Consider the following 18,461-nt stretch of genomic DNA (forward strand, 5'->3'; position numbering starts at 1 on the left):
CACTCAGCAGGCAAACAGGGTGCCAAGCACATGTTACCTCTGAGCTCTGGAGTGTCTAACCCCAAAGACCTGACCTCTCCTGCTCATTCTCCCCCCAGCTCTAAACCCAACATGAAGAAGTTTAGGCATGGGCTCCTACAACATGCATAAGAGCAGAAGTCACAAATTTACTGTTTTTAGGAACTAGGCAGATAACTGTGGAGAGCAGGATCGATAAAATGGCATTGGTCCAATCAAGATAGCATAAAGTATATAAAACAAAATGGAGTCACTTTTGTCAACCAAGACAGCTGTCAGTCACCCATGACACTTTGGTTCAAGAGGGAAACTACCTCTAAGTCATGCTAGACACATCTGGCAAGGAGACACACCCAAGATATCTGCACGTGTGATCAGAACAGCCACGTCTGCAGAGCGGGATCACCCATGGATAGGCTCCTGGGCAAATTCCACATTTGCCAGCAGGTGTCAAGCAGAACAGCCAGGTCCCACCCATCAGCTCCTGGGCCAATTCCACATTTGACATCAAGGGTGCCAAGACATTTATCAAAAAGACCCAGAAAAGTGGAGTACACCACTTTCAAGGAATAACAGACAAGTTCCATACCACTGCTGAGACAGCTGAGTTCCACACACCAAAGTGCTGCTCCACCTCACGCTGATCTCCCTTGGCATCGGCCACTGAAGGCTCTGCCCTGCCGGACTGAAGCCTTCATCTGCCCTGCTGCCCACCTGGCTCTGGAGGACCTTCCTTGCAAGACACTGATCACCCCCTTGCCCACCGTGCTGTCTCCCACACCTGCAGACTGAGACTCTGGGACTTGGATTCATTATCCCCCATTGATTGCTGTGTGTGTTCTAATTCTCTTATATTGTTAGAATATGAGTAGGATATTAATGTGTGTTAATGTTCTACTTTGAGTGAACCTGCATTCAATAAAAGCTGAGTGAAAAGCATAGTTACTGTGTGTGACTCTTATCTATTCTTTGGTGCCAGGCTGCTCAGCAGACAGCTAGCCCAGCAGTTGCCCCGCTGACTTATAGGAAAGACTATGTTGCCAACATATGCTGGTGACACTAACCTATCAAGAAAGGGCTGGAGGTAAGGCCACAGGCAGTGACCAATTGCTCTATTTAAAGGCCATATGCAAAGAAAAATCCCTAAGTGTATGTCCCCTGGGTCACCACTGTGCCATCTCTGCACAACCCTATGAATTCAAAAGACCCTTGGAGAGCCTGGAACACAGTTGATTCATTCTAAGGGTAAAGAGACTGAAGCCAGAGAAATGAGAGCTGTTCTAATTAATGCTATGACCAGGGCTGAGCGCTAAGTCTCCTAATGTCCCTAGAACATGTCTCAGCTGTAGGTGACAGCAGGTACATGCACATCAGGTTTGATTTGGGAAAGGCAAACCCAGCAGACAGGGATGAGGCAGCCTGCCACCTACCCCAAGATTTCCAAGCCTCCCTTTCCTGGCACTTCCACTTCCAGTCCCTTCTGAGGAATTAGGGCAGGGAGGAGCCAGAGGCATTAGTCCCATCAAAAAAAAACCTCCTGGCCTTTATTCACATTTCCAGAAGACTTGAAACTCTTAAATGATTTCTTCACAGTCAGGGAAGAACACAAAATAAAGATGCCTTTGGCTGGTGTAGAAAGCAAGGAAGAGATGGTGGGAGAAAGTGGGGAAACTGTGTTGGGATTCCAGGGGGAAAATGCTCTGAGCAGACCAAACCTGAGCCAAGTGCAGGGGGAGGAGGCCGAGGTACCAACCTGGAGTGGCTGGCAGCCCCTGGTGGGATGGAAGGCTAATGACAAGGGTGGGGGAGGATGGATGGAGCTAAGGGAAGAGGGAGATGGTGGAAGGGCCTCACTTGCTTCCAACAGAAAGAAAAGTGACCCTCCCTGATTTACCATGCTGGACCCTGACAATTTGCAAACTGGAAGAATAATCTACAAAATGCTCCCCCCAACCTGCCCTTCTCAGTACAATTTTACCAAATAAAATCATTTATACCCACAACCAAATGTATCAATCTAAGCAAAGTACAGCTAGTAACAAAGAAAGGGAATTTCCATATTTTATTATACAACATTGTTCATCATAGAAAAAGGCTTAATGTTTTTAAATTAAATACAGAAGCAAATTGTTAATGTTGCCAAAGAGATTGTTCACCTGCCCTTGAAAAAGTTAACACCTGTTTGCAAACAAAAGAATTGCTAGAGTTGAGTGAAACCCTTTGTTCCCTATTCAGGACCCAGCTCAACTTTTCTACATAGTGTCTAACACATAGTAGGTGCTGAATAAAATATTTGTTTGACTGGGGGCAGGGGGTTGTTCTTTAATCTCTTTATTTCCTGACCCTAAACTTGATCTTGATTCAGTGTAGCCCAGTGTTTTTCAATAGCCCTTGATATACAACATTGGTTTAGAGACACTTGCTTGAGGGGAATGACAGAGGGTTTCAGAGAATGAAACACACAAAGGCAGGTGCAGTAACAAAGTAGAGAAAAAAGGATGCTAAGACATAGAGTAACAGAGAGACATATTCAGGGATGAAGGACTGCAGGAGATTGTGACAGCAAAATGAAGTCACAGAGACTTAAAACTCACAGTTTGAAATAAAGACATAAAAGATTGGGCAAGAATGATAATCTTGAAGTTTCCTTTCAGCTTTGATGTTTTATAACAGACATAATGGCAGAGAGAGAAAGACAAGGCAAGGATAAAAAGACAAAGGAAGGCAAAGGAGACAGGTGGACAGCCACGTATAATAGATCAAGCCTTGAACCCCTGTGGACCCTCACCTCACACCCACGAGGCCAAACTCCTAATGCCTCAACCCTCACACTCACTCTTGGCTCCTACACTCAGTATAGTCACCATCTCCCCCGACCCCCACCTAAAGGTCTCTGAATCACTCTCACATGTCCAGCATCCTCACTGCTCCAGCCCATACTCAGCCCCCTCTCTTCTCAACTCCTGAAGCGGTACAGTCCATTCCACTCCCACATCCCCTAACCACAGGATACACAGGTGGGGCGAAAGTAGGTTTACAGTTGTTCCTATGGAAAATAATACAATAATTAATAAATAATAACACAAGAATAAACTCTTCTGATACTCACAACTGTAAACCTGCTTTTCCCCCACCCTGCATACATGGTTTTAAAGTCTGCCCTCAGCTCCTATAAGCCCATCTTGACTCCCACAAGAGAACTGTAGGCTGGTCAAGTCTCCAAAATCTCTCATATATTCCAAGATTCTGCGTGATACCCAGTCCAATTCTGGGTATCACTAAGTGCTCGGTGAGCACTGTGGGCTGACCAGTCCCCAAGGCGTGCCAATACCTCAACCTAGTAGTCCATTGGTCTACTAAACAGCTTCCCTGAAGCTGGCCAAGCGGGGCCATCTCTCGGCCTCCTGCGCCCCCTGCCGTCCAGTAGGTGATCTGCACGCAGGACAAAGCAGGTCACAAGGGTGGTCCTGATCCTGAGAGGCTGGCCATGGCAGTCCAGCCTCACAGTGGCCCTAGGCACGGTCTAGGGATTCTGATGAGGTTGGTGGGCACAGCCAGGAGCAGCGGCTATGTTCTTTCTAGGTGTCCGGGCACACCCCAGTTCGTAGAGGGCTGCAGACTGCGCCCCACCCCAGGTGGTGGGGCACTCAGAGCTTCTCCAGCTGCAGCTCCAGCTCCAGGCCCTGGTTCTCCTGGGCGCCCCCGCGTACCGGGGCTGGGCTGTTGACACTCGCCTGGCTCAGGTAGTTCTGGATGACAGAAGCGCAGTCCAGCCGCTCCATGACGGTCATGAGGTAATGCAGCTCCTGTAGGCTGCCATTCTGCTCCTCAAAAAGCTCTAGGATGGCCGCCGCGGGGCTTCGTTGACAGGACAGGAACCTGGCCACAGGTGTGGGAGGAAAGGAAAGGAGCCAGGGGCACTGCGATGAGACCCACACCCTGCCCCCAGCTCTGGTCTTCATCCTGCTCTTGTTGCCTTCCAGGAGACTCAAGGTGGTGGCAGGGAGGGAGGGCCCAGGACTTTGAAATCTGAGATTGCCGTGGCTCAGAGGTCACTCCTCTCTAAGCCTCAGTTTCCTCTTCTTACCCCAGAGCTTGGATGAGAGGACCAGAAGTGGCTGCCAGCTCTGATCTCCTGTAGTTGTCCTTTCTACCTCCAACTGCGACCCCCCAACACACTCTGCTCCCCTTCCTCTCTCCCAGGCCACAGCATTCTGCCCACCACTGGGGAAACAGTTGTTCTAAACCATGGCTTTTACCAACACCCTCCCCTGCTCAAAAACCTTCCAGAGTCTCTTTTGCCTACTCACCAAGCTCACACCCCTGATTTTCCCCCTCATCCACCACTTGGCCTCGCCCTGTTTTTGTATTTTTTTTTGACCTTTCCTTCCTGCTCCCGTCCTGAACCTTCCTTCTTCAGGCTAACCATTTACCACTTTGCACACAGTCCGCCCACAAACTCTTACTGCTCCTGGCAAATAGAATGGCCAAGCTCCCTTCCCATCTCCCAGGCGAAGGAGACCATTCTGCTCTCACAACTTCCTTTGCCTATTTTGTGCCTCTATCTGTTTTCAACTTGCTCTGCAATATAGGGTACATGCAATAAGGCACAAGGAACACTTGCCTTTATTCTGTTAAGCAATTTGTATCCCTTATTAGAGTGTGAGCTCCTGGGGGCTAGGACCATTCATCTTGTGTCCTAAAGTTTAGCGTAGTTCTCCAGGACATTGTAAGTACTTGATACATGTTTAATAAACGAGTGATTTTAGAATCCACCCTGTTTTCAGCTGGACCCAGATCTAGTTCCATCTCCTGGGTGAATTCTTCCCTGAGCACTGCACTCACAGTCTGGGTTCTGGGGCTTAGCTCGAAATTGTTCTACTGATTTCTCTTGACAGAGACCATGGCTGCATTGCCCCCATTACTGCCAACATTTGTTAACATGTGCCAGGCACTCGACTACATGTCTTATACACATTATCTTATAGTCTGCCAGTCTGCACCTCAGGGTACAGCATGTTAAACACTTACATGTAGCTTATATGTTAATTGATTCATGTTTAAGTTTTCACTGAGCACCTATTAGGAGCTAGGCATCACTCTAGGCTGAAAATATAGTGGTAAAGGGAAAGAGCTGCCCTCTTATGGGCAATAGGGTAGGAGTAGCCATTCTCTGCCTTTTAAGTTTCTCCCTTATCAGATGGCATCCTAAGAACCCCGCTTCTGTCTCATCCACAGAACTCGCCCTTCTTACCGAATCTTCATGCCACAGAGCCCCAGATGAGTAGCCAGTTTCCTCCAGTCATTGCCTGTGATACTGTTTGGCTCCAGCAACATCTGCAGCTGCTCAAAGAGCTCGGGAGGCAACCTGAGGCCCCAGGAAAGGGTGTTCTCAGAGGGGAGGATCAAAGACTCCCAGTCTGGTTCTACACATTCCCAAATGCCTTAGGCACTGGGGAGGGAATCCCAAACACCCTGCAGAAAGCAGCCCAAGCAACCCCTACCTCACCTATTGCATGGAGGTGGCTGGGAGACAGGGGGTGGTGCTGCCCAGGTTTCCTCCTCTGATGCCTGGAATCTGAGGATTTCCATGTACTTGGTCTCCAAGCCCTGCGCCAACAGAAGTGCCAGGGACACACTCAGGGATCAGAAGACATCTAAGCAAGAAGCTGGGGGACCTACCTCTATTTCTCACGTCATCCCTCAGCCTGTCACTCAGAGCTACTTTATCAGTAGATGCAGCCCCACCCACACAGGACCCCCAACCTCAGCTTCTCTGACCCCAGAACCTTCAGCTGTAAGTTTGTGTGCTGAGGTTTTGGGGACCTGGGACATAAAGACCAAATAGAGTGCATCCTAAGACTCCAGGAGAAGTCCTGGGTGGGATCCTGGGGCACTGAACTCAGGCATACATGTCCCCTTCCCGCCACTCCTCCTTTCCTTGATTCCTCCTCCCCAGGTGGCACCCCTGGGGGGTATCTGTCTGCTCTCCACTGAGATGCCACCATGGTTCCCCAAAGATTCTCAACCCTGATTTCTTCATATCTTCCCTGGAGGGAGTGGGATGTCTCAACTCCAGTCCCACCTACTGAAGATCCCTTCCTGGCCACTCTCCACACTGAGGATAGACATCATCTCTCAGGTGAAGAAAATCGGCTTAGAAAGAAACCACATCTCTTTTATGCCCAGATTCCCCTGGGTTGAGAAGAGGTTTGGTTCTTTTACCCTCCTACTGGATTCATCCATGAACAGACAAGAGTCAAGGATGGGGAGTAACTTGGAGGCCAGGTACCATCTTCACCTGCTCGACTATGTGATTAGGGCCACACTTACTGGGCACCAGACTCCTCTCTCACCTTGTGCAGCACTCCCCCCAGGCCCTAATCTTCCATTGCCCTCAGCTCCAACTCACATCTTGGAAGGTGTGCATAGTGACGATGATCTCATTGGTTAGTGCTGAGCAGTCCTCGTTTTCATTGGCTACAAAAAGGAGAGGATGTGGCAGGTGACAAAGGAAAAGTCCTGGCATAAGAGCAGGAGACCTGAAAGGGCTCTACAGTGAGACTTTAGAAAGCTGAAGAAGCTGGGCAGGACACTCCATCTTCTCTCTGAGAAGACCTGTTGTGGCTCCTCTCCTCGAACAGGTCTGTGTGCATGGCCGAATGTGGAGCTGCAGAGCTCCAAGGTGCCCAGGTAGGGAGAGGAAAGGAGAGGCCAGGAAGTGGGCTTAGGTGCCTAGACTACCTGCTTTTCTCCGGAAGCAGAAGGAGCGGAAAGGGCACTTTCCATGCCAGATGTGGAGATGGGGAACCAGCTGGCAACTGCTATCATCCACATTCTCCCAACCTAGGGAGGTGACAGAGAGCAGAAGGTCTCAGAGGGCAGGGCCTTCCACAGAGTTTAAGGAAGCCTGCTCTGTGGCAGGTACTATGCAGGGTGCTGGGCTGAGGGATGAAGAGGAAGCAAAGTCAAGGGTGGGGGGGGGCGGTCTCCAGTGAATGGGAGTCCACAGAGCCTGGGCAGGAGACCCTGTGAGTGGTCTTTCTTCTACCCCCACACACTTCATACACACACACAGCATGCAGACCCCCCGCCCTTGCACCCTCCCCTCCAAATCCCCCTTCATCCACCAGCCCCAGAAACTCCATGCATGTGTGCCCATACAGATGCCCTAGGTCCCAGGGGCAGTTCCCATAGCCCATGCCACACAGGAAAGGGCCCATGCAGGGAAGACTGGGACTCCTCCTCCACATGAGCTCCACCCAGGTAAAACAATAAAAGCACCCTCCTCTTTCCTGATGGTGCCATGCCTCTCTTCCCCTCCACCCACTCTGCATCACCTTGGCCTCCCATGGAGGAGGCAGGGCCGAGTGAGCCACAGAGAGGTGGAGGAAGTGGGCAGAGCCTGGGGCCCCTGGAGGCAGCAGCAGAAGCCAGAGGGCTCCCCTTAGAGTCTGCCCAGTGGTCTCTGAAAGGAACCTGAGGCTCCTAGATTTCCACCCCAGTGGGAGGCCCAGACCCCGCCCTCACCCTCAGAGATGTACTTGAGCTTTAGATACTGGTCCCCTCGGGCCCCAGTGAAGTCGAAGAGCTGGCACGGCCCACGTAGGCGGCCGCCATGGGGCTGCTCATTGGTCAGGGCCCACTGCAGGGCACAGGGGGTGTTGTTGAGGAAGTAGACACGCAGCTGCAGGTGGGTCTGCCCTGGTGCCAGTGGTGAGCAGAACACCGCCAGCTGTAGCCACTTTCGAGCTTCTCGTCCTGCCGGTGCCTCCAGCACACAGGTGTAGAGGCTGCAGAGTAGATGGGAGAGAGTGACAGAGCCACCCAGCTCCTGCTGTGCCAGAGGCCTCTGTGTGGCCCTTCAAGGAGCCTGGGAGAGCAGGCCAGGGTATGTATAGGGAGGAAGTAGAGGTGGGAAGTTGGTAAGGAGACAAAAAGTGAGTCACATTCAGTGACCATCACAGAGTGTGGGAGAAGAGCCAGTAAATATCCTCCAGCACAGGACAGTGGGAAGGAGGGCTCAGGGCCACCATGCTTCGGAAGGGTCCCACAGATGGCCGGTCCTGCTCTGGTTCATGAGTGGCAAGGAAGTGAGGGGGAGAAGGGCCTAAGATCCTAGAAAGACAGAGCTAAAGACAGACAAGAGATGGGATGGCTTCTTAGAGCACTGGAGGAGGAAAACCGCCCTAGACAGTTGGGGGATAATCCTGAACAAGGGCATAGACAGACAACCTTAGGGAGACAAAGGTGGGGATAGGACAGGGCCCCTCCAGAAAGAGGGCTGGGGGTAAGTCAGGCCCTTCTAGACGGGCAGAGACCGTGGGGGGTGTGCAGTCCTGGACAGGACTGGAGAGACACAAGCTGTCAGAGACTCTAGGACAGAGGGATCAAGAAGGGACACTGCAGGACAAGGGATTTGCAGGCCATCTGGGACAGATAAAGGGGCAAATCCATACAGAGAAATAAGGATGGAGCAAACAGAAAAAAAGGGGAGGGCAGAAGGACAGGCCAATAGGCTCGTGCCTACCTGAAATGGGAGAGGTTGATGCGACACTCGTCCAGGGAGGTGTGGACCCCTGACTGTCCCAGGGGCTTCCAGGCCTTAGCTTCAAGCAGGTTCGTGTCGCTGCTGTAGGTGCGGGTGTGGCCGGGCTGCTGCGCGCAGTGCTTGAAGGTGAGGGTGCAGGGCTTCAGGAAGGAGGCCCCGTGGGGTCCACATGCCACCACGGGGCTCACCAGGGCCTGGGCTCGGGACAGTGATGGGGCATCCGACAGGTCCCACACCAGAATCAGTGACACCCGCTCCTGGCGGCCCACAGCCACAGCACCTGGGGAGAAGGAGACCTGAGAGGGGCCTGACAAGCAGGCACACCCATGCCCCAGGGGAGGCCAGGCCAGAGGTGGAGGGGAGGAGGGGCGGGAGCCCAGGGTACACGGTGCCCACACGGGAAGGCAGTACAGGTGGAGATCAAGAGCTGTGAGCTGACAAGTCACCTGCCCTTCTTACGGGACTGCCACTAGCCCATCCAGAGCTTGTGTGAATTTGCAAACAAATGCTCTTCCTCCACTTTATTTCCCTTTATTGGAGGACTGTCATAACATACTGTTCATTAGAACAAGGCACTTTACTTCCACCTGCCAAGAAGTTGTCACAAAAATATATAACATATTCATCTTTGGACTCAATAAAGTCATACTAAAAATATAAACAATTTTCAAAATTAGGAAGATGTCTGTGAATGATGCACCCTCCAATGTACAACACTCAGTCTGAACAGCTACATGATAGAAGCAGGCCGGGGCACTGTTACCTGGCGGGATAAGCAGAGAGATGCCCGTGTCCTGGAGTATCAGGCAGCCGCCGCGGTGATCCACCTCTCGAGCCGAAAACACCAACAGCTTGTGCATCAGCTGACGGATGATGGTGTGGCCCTTGGTGGGCATGTGCAGTTCCTGGTAGAAGGCAGCCATCTCCGACAGGGAGGCTGGTGGGCACGGCCTTGAGGACTCATTTTCTGGTAGGGGTGGGGGTTCAGAAACTGGCTCCTCTTGCCTATCCAGCTTCCAGAAGGCCTGCAGCATCCAGCAAGGACAATGCCGTCGAAGGCACTGGACCAGAAGGAAGACACTCGCCACCAGAACCCCCACCAGCAGTAGGAACTGGGCAGGTTGGAAGGAACTCTGCTGCAAGCACATCTGCCTGGTCACTGGATGCAGCCAGCTCCCCTGTAACAGCCAAGGCCAAGGGCAGGACAGGGAAGGAGGTCAGTGCCAGGCTAAGACTTCTCAATGTCATAGAGGCCAGGACTTGGCTTCCAAATGACTGCAATGAGAGAGCAAATTTGCCTCTATTCTAGTGCACCCCGAACACCCAGTCAGATGAATTCCTTTAACAGAACTTCACCTATTTCTCTCTTACTCAAGAACCTACCATAGCTCTTCATGACCTAAACATCAAATTAAACTCCCCTGAGGCAGAAAGAGCTTGGGTTTAGAGGATGTGAATTCAAATGCCACCTTGGTCACTGGCTGAGTGTGCTTGTCATATTCTTTAATGTACCTCGGTTTCTTCATCTGTCAAACTATCTACCTTGATCTACATGTGCCAATATAGAAAAAAATCTTTAAGTGGAAAAGCAATTCACAAGGAGCTAGAATCCTCTGATCTCATTAATGTAAATATAACAAAACTATATATATGTAAATATAACAAAAAAACTATATTAATGTAAATATAACAAAACTATATATATGTATAGATACATATTGATAAGTGTATATATGGGGGTGGCAAAAGTAAGTTTACATAATACAAATAAATCATACAATAATTAATAAATAAATAATACAAGAATAAATTGTTTTGCATACTCACAGCTGTAAACCAACTTTTGCCAACCCCAGATAATACATTACAGAGAAAGGTCTGGAGTAGTGCTGTGTGATGCAAATACAATGTGAGCCACATATGTAAGTTTAAACTTCCTAGCAGCCAACTTTAAAAGGTTAAAACAGGAGAAATTAATTTTAATAATATATTTTACTCAATATATTCAAAATAGTATTACTGTGACAAGTAATCAATATCGAATTATTCATGAAAGATTTTACATCCTTTTTTCACAGTAAGTTTTTGAATGCTGTGTGCATTTCACACTTACAGCACATCACAGTTGGGACTTGCTCGATTTCAAGTGCTCAGTAGCCACACGTGCTAGTGATTCCTGTCTCAGACATGCAGATCTGAGAGGACAGACCCCAACCTATTCCCAGCGTGGTCCTTACTGAAAGAGACGAGAAAATTGAGAGGGTGGGAGGTGTAAACCAGTCTTTTAAAACTCTCTTTTATCTGTATCCTTTGAATTTTTAACACTAGGCATGTATTTTATATTAACTTTGCAATTCTTTTTAAAAGCTGTTACAAGTGAAAAAAAATTTACCTTTCAGGGTGATTCCGAGGATAGTGTGAGATCATGTGAAAAGCATGTGTAAGTGATAAAGCCCTATCCAAACATGCTTGCTCATTCATGCCCCTCCTTCTGCAGAAAGCCCGGAAGGGAGCCCACAGGGATACATGAAAATATAGGAGTAACAAAAGTTAAAAAGTGAAAGCAAAAAGAGAAAAACAAAGGTGGGGGCCTCCAGTGAGGCTGGAATGAGGCAGGGCTAAAGCACAAACTGACCACCTGCTCACCTGGCTACCTGACTACCTGGCTTCCCAGCCACCCACCAGCAGCGGGGGGCCTAAACCTGGACCTGGGCCTTCCAGCAGCCCCCTGTACACATGTCAGCTCTTCCTGAAGCCCTCCAGAAGCTCCTGCCTCTCCCTCCCTTGACTTGCAATACTCTCCACGCCAGCAAGACTGAGCTCCTCACATCTCATTAATTTTTGCCTCTGGCTTTTGTTGGAGGACTGCTCTCTTTCACCCCTCACCTGTGTTCCCCACCACCTGCCTTTTCTCCTCACCTGGACCCCTCCTGCTCAGTAAAGCCCCAACCCACCCCCACCCCTGGCTCAGCAGCCCTAGACAGCCTCATGCCTCCAAAATCTCTCTCCGCTGCCATCCCATCGTACTCAGTAACTCTGTATTAAACTTGGTCACGTGTTTTTCCCCTCAAATGAACATTTTCTGAGGACCAGCTACATACCAGGCACTGCAAGTTTAGTCTTGCAGATTATGGCATCTTTTCAGCTCCAAAGAAGCTTCTAGGGGAATGGGACTCATTCACTCCATGGCAGATTCACAAGGGCCTGGCATCTGTTGCTCCCCACTCCCTTCACTCAAACCACCCACAGGGAGCTGAGGCCTTGCCCCAGCCTCCCGCTCCTTCACTGCCCATCTGCTTCCTTCCTTCTTTCCTTCCTCCCTTCCTTGGGACCCATCGAGCCTAAGCCCCCTTCCTAGCTCCTCCCAGACAGGGCAGAAGCTCCTCTGCATCCTGAGGATTGAGGACTGGGGCAGGATCTGTCTCCCTGTGTCCTCCCTGAAAATGAAGACAGGAAGGAAAGGCTAGGCATTGTTCCCTTTGTCGTAGGACCCAGCTGTGCAGATGGTGCTGCGGGCCTTTTCCAGGCACACAAGTGAAGTGGGTGAGTTGGCAATGCCCCACATCTGGTGGGAGTGGGGCTGAAAGAGATGAGAAACTTCCTTTTCCATCCCATTCATGCCTTTGAGTTCTTCCACCTTAAAGATAATTGGAATTATAACTGTAATAATAAGAGCTAACATTTACGGGGCTTTACTCTGCACCGCAGTGTTGAAGCATTCTATGTGGCCTCTGTCATTCGATCCTCACTTCAGCCTTATAGGCTAGGTGTTACTTATACTCCCACTTCACAGATAAGGAAGCCAACTTCTCTCCCCACGGTGGGGACGGATGGGAGATTATTAAACCACAACTGAAGACGAGAGAATGAACAGGGATGACAAGGACTTCTAGAAACACTCCCTTCCTCTTCCCGCCCCTTGTTTTTCCCCAGGTCTCAACTTTTCCACTTTTAGTAGAAATGAAGTAGGAAGAGAAAGAAACAAACATAAAGTAAAAATAAATAGAAGAAACTAAAGGCACATCCTTGGTTCCACAGTGAGAGACAACCCCCACCCCTGCCCACCGAGGTACCGGCGGCAGGGATGTGCCAGCCCAAGTGAAAGAAAGGTACAGCTCCGCTCTGGCTTTACAGCAACCACCTTCCTTGGGCTCCAAAGACCAGAGTCCAAATCCCTTCCACCCCACTATGTGGCACAGCAGAGTCCCTTTGCCCAGCCTCCCACCCTGGAGCAGTTGGTATATACTGCTCCCCAAAGCCTCACGGGGCTTTTCAAACGGACCCCATTCACTACCTGTCCTGGAGCAGGGCAACTCCTCCCCCAGCTCAGCCCCCATTCTCCCACACTGACCATTGTTCTCTCCAGGCTGCCTCGGCCCTTGCTCCATCCTCCCCCGTGCCCCAGCAGGGTCCTGAATTGACAGCATGTCCACCAGCTCAATGTAGACGGGAATTTCCCAACCCCATGCCTGACCCCTTATTACCCACGTGTGCAGTGTGTCTGACCCCAGTTCCCAAGATGAGGGTCCTTTGAAATGCTGCCATTTCCTGTCCCTAGGGAGTCACCTCCTCTAGCACAAAGATTTAGGCTCCTGCTGCAAAGCTCTGCTCATCTTCTTTGAGGAAATTCTCAACTCATCTCCCACATCACTGCCTACTCAACCCTAATAGATCCCCACTGACTGAAGGACATGAAAAGTACCAAGATGGAGGAGTCCAAACCTCAGTCGAGGGCAGCATTCATCAGCATGGCATACATGTCCACAGTGCATAGATTTAGACCCCTGGTCCTCGCACCCACTGGGCAGTGGCCGTCTCCCAAGCCCCTCTGCCTCTCCTCCAGCACAGGGTCTCCACTCTCTGGCAGCCTTGGCTGAGCTGGCCTGACTCCTCCTGTAAGCCCCAGGTGGTCCCAACACAATGCCCACCCCAACCTCAGCTGCCCTAGGGGGCGTGCTTACCTTACCATGCAGGTGCTCCCAGAGGCTGCCTGCTTATTTGGGAACAGTAGTTTCTTCTCTAAGAAAAAGAGAGGTCAGCCAGCCCCGTCACCAGGCCAGCAGACCAGTGCTGGTGAGCGGAGAATCAGACAGGAGTGGCCCAGGGCTTCCCGGCAGAGTCCTCCTCCCAGCTGATCCACACTGGTGTGGGGAAGCCAGTCCCTGTATGTTAGCAAAGTCCAACCAAGGTGGGGGAGTAGCCGAGGATCCCAGAAGTCAGTGAACTTGCCAGTGTATATTTGGAAGGGCGGGGACAGAGAGGAGACAACCTGGGTACAGGTGCAGCCCCAGGTACAGGAGAATGCCCTCCCTACAGTGCCCTCTGCTGGTGAGAGACTTTCCCCCACCAAAGGCTATTGAAATGGCAGAATGTAAAAGGAGGGAAACTTAACCAAAGCCTCTCAAACTATAATGTGCAAGGAACCACCTAGGCATCTTGTTCAAATGTGGGTTCTGGCCCCATAGGTAGGGAGTGGGGCCTTAGCTTCTGCATCTCTAAGAAGTTCCTGGGTGCTGCCAGTGGGGCAAACGCCAGGGAACTTTGTGCCTACTTCTACCCCATTCCTGCACAGAGATGACGAGAGGCACTGAGAGGGCATATCTGCTCCCCACCCAGTGTTCTTTCCTCTGCCCATACTCCGAGCTGGCAGGGACACTGAGGAAGAGCTGAACTTCAGGCCATTTGCCAGCCCTAGTCCTTCTTTAGAAACTCTCTCTAGGAAAGATACTGACACTGGAATGAAAGATTCCAATGAAAAAGGATTATTTTTTAGCTGTTTGCTGCTGTATCCTCAGCTCCTGATATAGCCTGGTCCAGAGTAGGTGTTCCACAAAGACTTGTTGAATGAATGTGTGGACTAGCTAAGAGAAAAGATGCACTTTGGATTCAGACTGCCAACACTGAACCCAGGTGACCCACCTGTCAGCTAGGTACTCTTAATGGGTAACTCAACCTGCCTGAGCCTCATTTCCCTTGTCTGTCAAATGCAGATAATATCTACCTTATGAGGGATAATCATTGTCATTATTCAGCTAATAAATATAAAGCACTCACTGCAAAATGGTGCACAGTAAGTGGTTATCTCCATGGTCTGGCCTCCTGCAGTTGAGAAACCGTGGTGAACTCTCCCATCCCCCCAGTTATATCTCCCCTAAAACATAAGGAACTGAGGAACCGCCACTGCTTTCATCTCAGTTAATGATTCTCTAGCCTCTTGTGCCTGACTGCAACCCCTCCCTCTTGCTGCCTTCCCCGGAGTAGAGGCCGGGGGGTGGGATAAACATCTCCCAGGGTCCACAAAATGGAGAGGTGGGCAAAGGAATGGTGGAAAGCAGCCAACCTGGAAGGGGATCTCATGCCAAAATACAAGCAAGGGAGAGTACTCGGGACTTTGATGGGGACCAAGAGGGGAGAGGTTAGTCTTTCCTGGGGAAAGTTCTGTCTGAGTCACACAGAAGGCTGTTTTCCTCTGAGTCATAAAGTTCTAGGGGTTTGTAAAAGATGCCAAGCTTGAGTTCCAAGCCAGAAAAGGCCATGCTGACTAGCAAGCTATAACCAGGGGCCATGTCCATGTATTATAAACTCGTTTTTAAAGCTGGTGCTTGGGTACAATCCCAATTACAGGAAAGGTCTACAGAAATCTGAGGGTCCCTCACCACCCCTATAGACACAAAGCTAACTCACAGGATGCAGAGACCAAAGCTCTGAGTGGCCCTGCAACCTGGGGCTGAGCTGTCTCAGGACATCTAGGTCTCATGATGCTGAAGTCTCAACCATCCATAAAGGGGCTTCTCCAGGGGTCACAACCAGCAGACCAGGGACTCTGGTCTGAGACAGCCCCTCAGGGCCATGCAGGCAGCAACCTGGGCTCTCAAGCAAATACCACCTTTGTCATTGGAGAAGGGCAGGCCAGCTGGGAGCTCCACTCCACCCTTTTCTCCTCCCCCACCCTCCTCTGCCTTTCACATACCATATGTCCTCAGGTACCCAGTCTGGGAGGTGTGCTGTCTGAGGTAAGGGGAGCACAGGCCTGGGAATAAGGAGGCACTGGGAATGGTGGAGAACAGGAGAAAAGAGGATGGGGGTGGGAAGGTGAGGCGGAATTCCAGCACTGGATAGAATAATAGAAAAAGCAGAGACAGAGAGACAGAAAGACAGAAGATGAACCAATAAACAGTGAAGAGCAGAAAAAATCAATAGAAGGATGCACAGGCAGGCGGGTGGATCAGCACTATCCCCGGAACTTCCAAGACATGGTCAGGGGCCCTTGACAGGCAAGCATGCAGTAGGCAATCAGTCACTTCAGAACCCTGAGAATAACTACCTTTTTTTAATTCCAATCCTGTCAATCATGAGGAGGAGGCTGACCTGTCATGTGCAAATGAGAAGAATGATACAGGTTGGGGGCCTTGGCTGGAGGAGGGGCTGTGCATTGACCCACATGGGAATGGCATGCACAGCAACATGCAAATGAGCATGCAGCTTCTTAATCAAAGATCAGGCATTTGTTTCCTTGAAAAATCAGGCCATGAGCAATCTGGGCCTGTGTGTTTGTGGCACCTAACCTCTGGAAGTGGATAGGCATAGAAAGAACTTGCCACAGCCCCTGAGGGGGGTAGATGAGACCTAAGGCTTCAGAGAAAAGAACCCACAGTGTCACTCGGCTGAGTTTGAATTCAGGCAGGAGCTCAGGCGGTCTGGGCCCCTGGGGTTTGCCAGTCTGGTGTAGTAAGATAAGCCCTGGACAGATGGGCTGGCCCACTGTTGACAAGAAAAGACCCTCAGGGATCTCAGGCTCCTACCTTTTGAACATGGTCCTTCTAGGTCAGTGATGTCACCTTGTTGAGTTCAGCCTAAGACACTGTCCCTGTCGAGTGCCTGCCAAGTGCCACCTGCTGTGGGAAGTAAAAAAAGATGGTCCTATGTGGATGTGAGCTACAGGATTCGTATATTCACTGGGGGAGAAGAGCCTTTACCTCAGAAGCAGTTATCAATACTAGACAGTATCCTCTGAGTGCCAAATGAGAGGTGTGGGAAAAATAAGTCCATAGAAACCAGAAAAGGGACAAGGAGTGGGACAGGAGTGGCCCAAGTAGGGAGATGGCCTATATGCCCAGACCATCTATATGGGGGGACGGGGTGCTCAGACCAGGGCATAGTGTCAGAGAGCAGGAGACAGACCAGGAGACACAAGGAAAGGATGAAGGGGAAGGCGCACCATGAGCATGTTCTCTGCCCTCCACCCAGATTTTGCCTCCTTGAAGAGAATGTGGCCTCAAGGGGTCATCTTTGTGGCCCTGCCCCAGCTGGGGCCCATCCTGGTCGGGCTGCTTGCCCCACATAGGTTGTCTGGTTGGTGTGACAGCCTGAGGAAGCTGCCCTGGTGCCCACCCTACAAAGTTTTGTTGCTTGTGTGGACAACCATCTACTCTGTCATGGGGTGAGCACCCGTTTCCCATGCCATGGCCTTGGTACTCAGTGGAGTGGGAACAAGTCCCCCATACCTGAACTACTGCTGCATACTAACCTCCAAAGTGGTGGCACCCCATCTTGCCTTGTATGGTGGGTTCCTTCTGTGTCTGTTCAGGCTTCCGGCCAGTCCTCTCCAAGTTTTCCCACCCCTCCCCCACTTCACCATGCCCAACTGCTCCCACCATCTCCTCTCAGCGCTCAAATGCTGAGGGCTCATTTCACATTTGCCCTCATTTCAGCCCAAAGGGTTCTCTCTTTGTAACCAGGATTCCTTATGCCAGAGGGCTTCCTCCGTTTGCCATGGAACATCCTCCCTCTGAACATTTCCACCACCATCTCTTCACAGCTATGCCTCCTACCTGGTGTGGAAGAACATGGGAGGGGGCTTTGGGCGGCCCCTGGCCCTTCCTCTCGGTCTCTACATTGTGCAGCTCGCTATCAGCTGGACCGCCCTGATTCTCTTTTTCGCAGTCCACACCCCTGGTCTGGTAAGGTACAGTGCTCAGCAGTGGAGGTAATGTTGGAGCCGGTGAGACCACCAGGCCTCAGAAGCAAATAACACAGCAGCTCAATCAGGGGCAGTCAGGTGTTGGGTGGGCAGACTTCTGAACTCCAGTGGAGTGCACAGAGTCCCAGGAACTTGGCTCATGGGGTCCAGGGTGCTGCAGAAAGGTCAGGGGTCTGGTTCTCAGGCCAGCCTGCCTGACTGCCCTGCCCTTGGCCCAGGCCCTGCTGCACCTGCTGCTGCTCTACGGGCTGGTCGTGAGCATGGCGCTGATCTGGCACCCCATCAACAAACTGGCCGCCCTTCTTCTGTTGCCCTACCTGGCCTGGCTCACTGTCACCGCCTCCATCGCCTACCGCCTGTGGAGGGACAGCCTTTGTCCAGAGGACCAGCTGCAGCCCACAGGGGAGAAGAGTGGCTGAGGCACCAGGATACAGTAAAAGGAGGAGGAAGGCCAGGGAAGGATGGAAGAGACTGCAGGCAGGCTGTGAGGCTCTGGGGGGAGGAGGGAGGGCTGGGGATTAATAAGTCATGAAGGTGACTCACCCCAATGTGGCCACTGTCCTGGGTCCCCTGGTGCCACTCTTCATTAGAATATAGAGAAATGGGAAAGAGGAAGGAAAATTATTTTACACTTAATTCGAGTTAATAAATTCTGTATTAATAAATATTAATTTAGTAATATCAATTAATAAAACCCTGAGAATAATTTTGAGGATGTGATATGAAGGATATGTCTGAGTTTAAGTATATGACGTCCAGGGCCACAGAGTGGGGGCATAAGTGCATGTGTGTAAGTGTGCATGGGTGCGAGTGTGTGTGAATGTTCATGTGTGTAAGTGTGCACATGAGGAGGAATGTGTGGACACATGTATGAGGAGAGTCATACACCATCTCCACTCTGCTCACATACCC

At 50.9% G+C, this 18,461-nt stretch overlaps 2 protein-coding genes across 3 annotated transcripts; one reads left to right on the forward strand and one right to left on the reverse strand.

The window, feature by feature from the left end:
* Positions 1-2,066: 2,066 nt before the first annotated feature.
* On the reverse strand, positions 2,067-13,795 carry UNC5CL (unc-5 family C-terminal like). Of its 2 annotated transcripts, none has more exons than XM_045843435.1 (9): positions 13,536-13,795; positions 9,333-9,747; positions 8,549-8,849; positions 7,549-7,811; positions 6,763-6,864; positions 6,431-6,498; positions 5,528-5,628; positions 5,273-5,386; positions 2,067-3,897 (listed from the first exon to the last, which is right to left on the reverse strand). In XM_045843435.1, exons 1-9 carry the CDS (start codon positions 13,536-13,538, stop codon positions 3,666-3,668), a joined length of 1,599 nt encoding a protein of 532 aa, XP_045699391.1. In that variant the 5' UTR covers positions 13,539-13,795; the 3' UTR covers positions 2,067-3,665. The 2 variants fall into 2 exon arrangements, with proteins under 2 accessions (XP_045699391.1, XP_045699392.1); XM_045843436.1 differs by having other exon boundaries at positions 13,531-13,795.
* A 1,759-nt stretch (positions 13,796-15,554) lies between these two features.
* Positions 15,555-18,022, forward strand: TSPO2 (translocator protein 2). Its single transcript, XM_045844095.1, has 4 exons — positions 15,555-15,582; positions 16,817-17,009; positions 17,388-17,529; positions 17,768-18,022. The coding sequence occupies exons 2-4, from the start codon at positions 16,837-16,839 to the stop codon at positions 17,966-17,968; spliced, it is 516 nt and encodes a 171-aa protein (XP_045700051.1). The 5' UTR covers positions 15,555-15,582; positions 16,817-16,836; the 3' UTR covers positions 17,969-18,022.
* Positions 18,023-18,461: the final 439 nt, after the last annotated feature.

The sequence above is a fragment of the Phyllostomus hastatus genome, unplaced genomic scaffold (assembly GCF_019186645.2).
Source record: "Phyllostomus hastatus isolate PE091 unplaced genomic scaffold, TTU_PhHast_1.1 phas_contig_40, whole genome shotgun sequence".
NCBI classification, from domain to species: Eukaryota; Metazoa; Chordata; class Mammalia; order Chiroptera; family Phyllostomidae; genus Phyllostomus; species Phyllostomus hastatus.

Coding starts and splice junctions, on each gene's coding strand:
- UNC5CL (XM_045843435.1), bottom strand. Junction 6,865..7,548: donor GCTCAAGTACATCTCTGAGG/GTGAGGGCGGGG, acceptor TCACCTCCCTAG/GTTGGGAGAATGTGGATGAT. Junction 5,629..6,430: donor CTATGCACACCTTCCAAGAT/GTGAGTTGGAGC, acceptor CTGTTGGCGCAG/GGCTTGGAGACCAAGTACAT.
- TSPO2 (XM_045844095.1), top strand. CDS start 16,837: ATGTGGCCTCAAGGGGTCATCTTTGTGGCCCTGCCCCAGCTGGGGCCC. Junction 17,010..17,387: donor ACCATCTACTCTGTCATGGG/GTGAGCACCCGT, acceptor ATCTCTTCACAG/CTATGCCTCCTACCTGGTGT. Junction 17,530..17,767: donor CAGTCCACACCCCTGGTCTG/GTAAGGTACAGT, acceptor CCCTTGGCCCAG/GCCCTGCTGCACCTGCTGCT.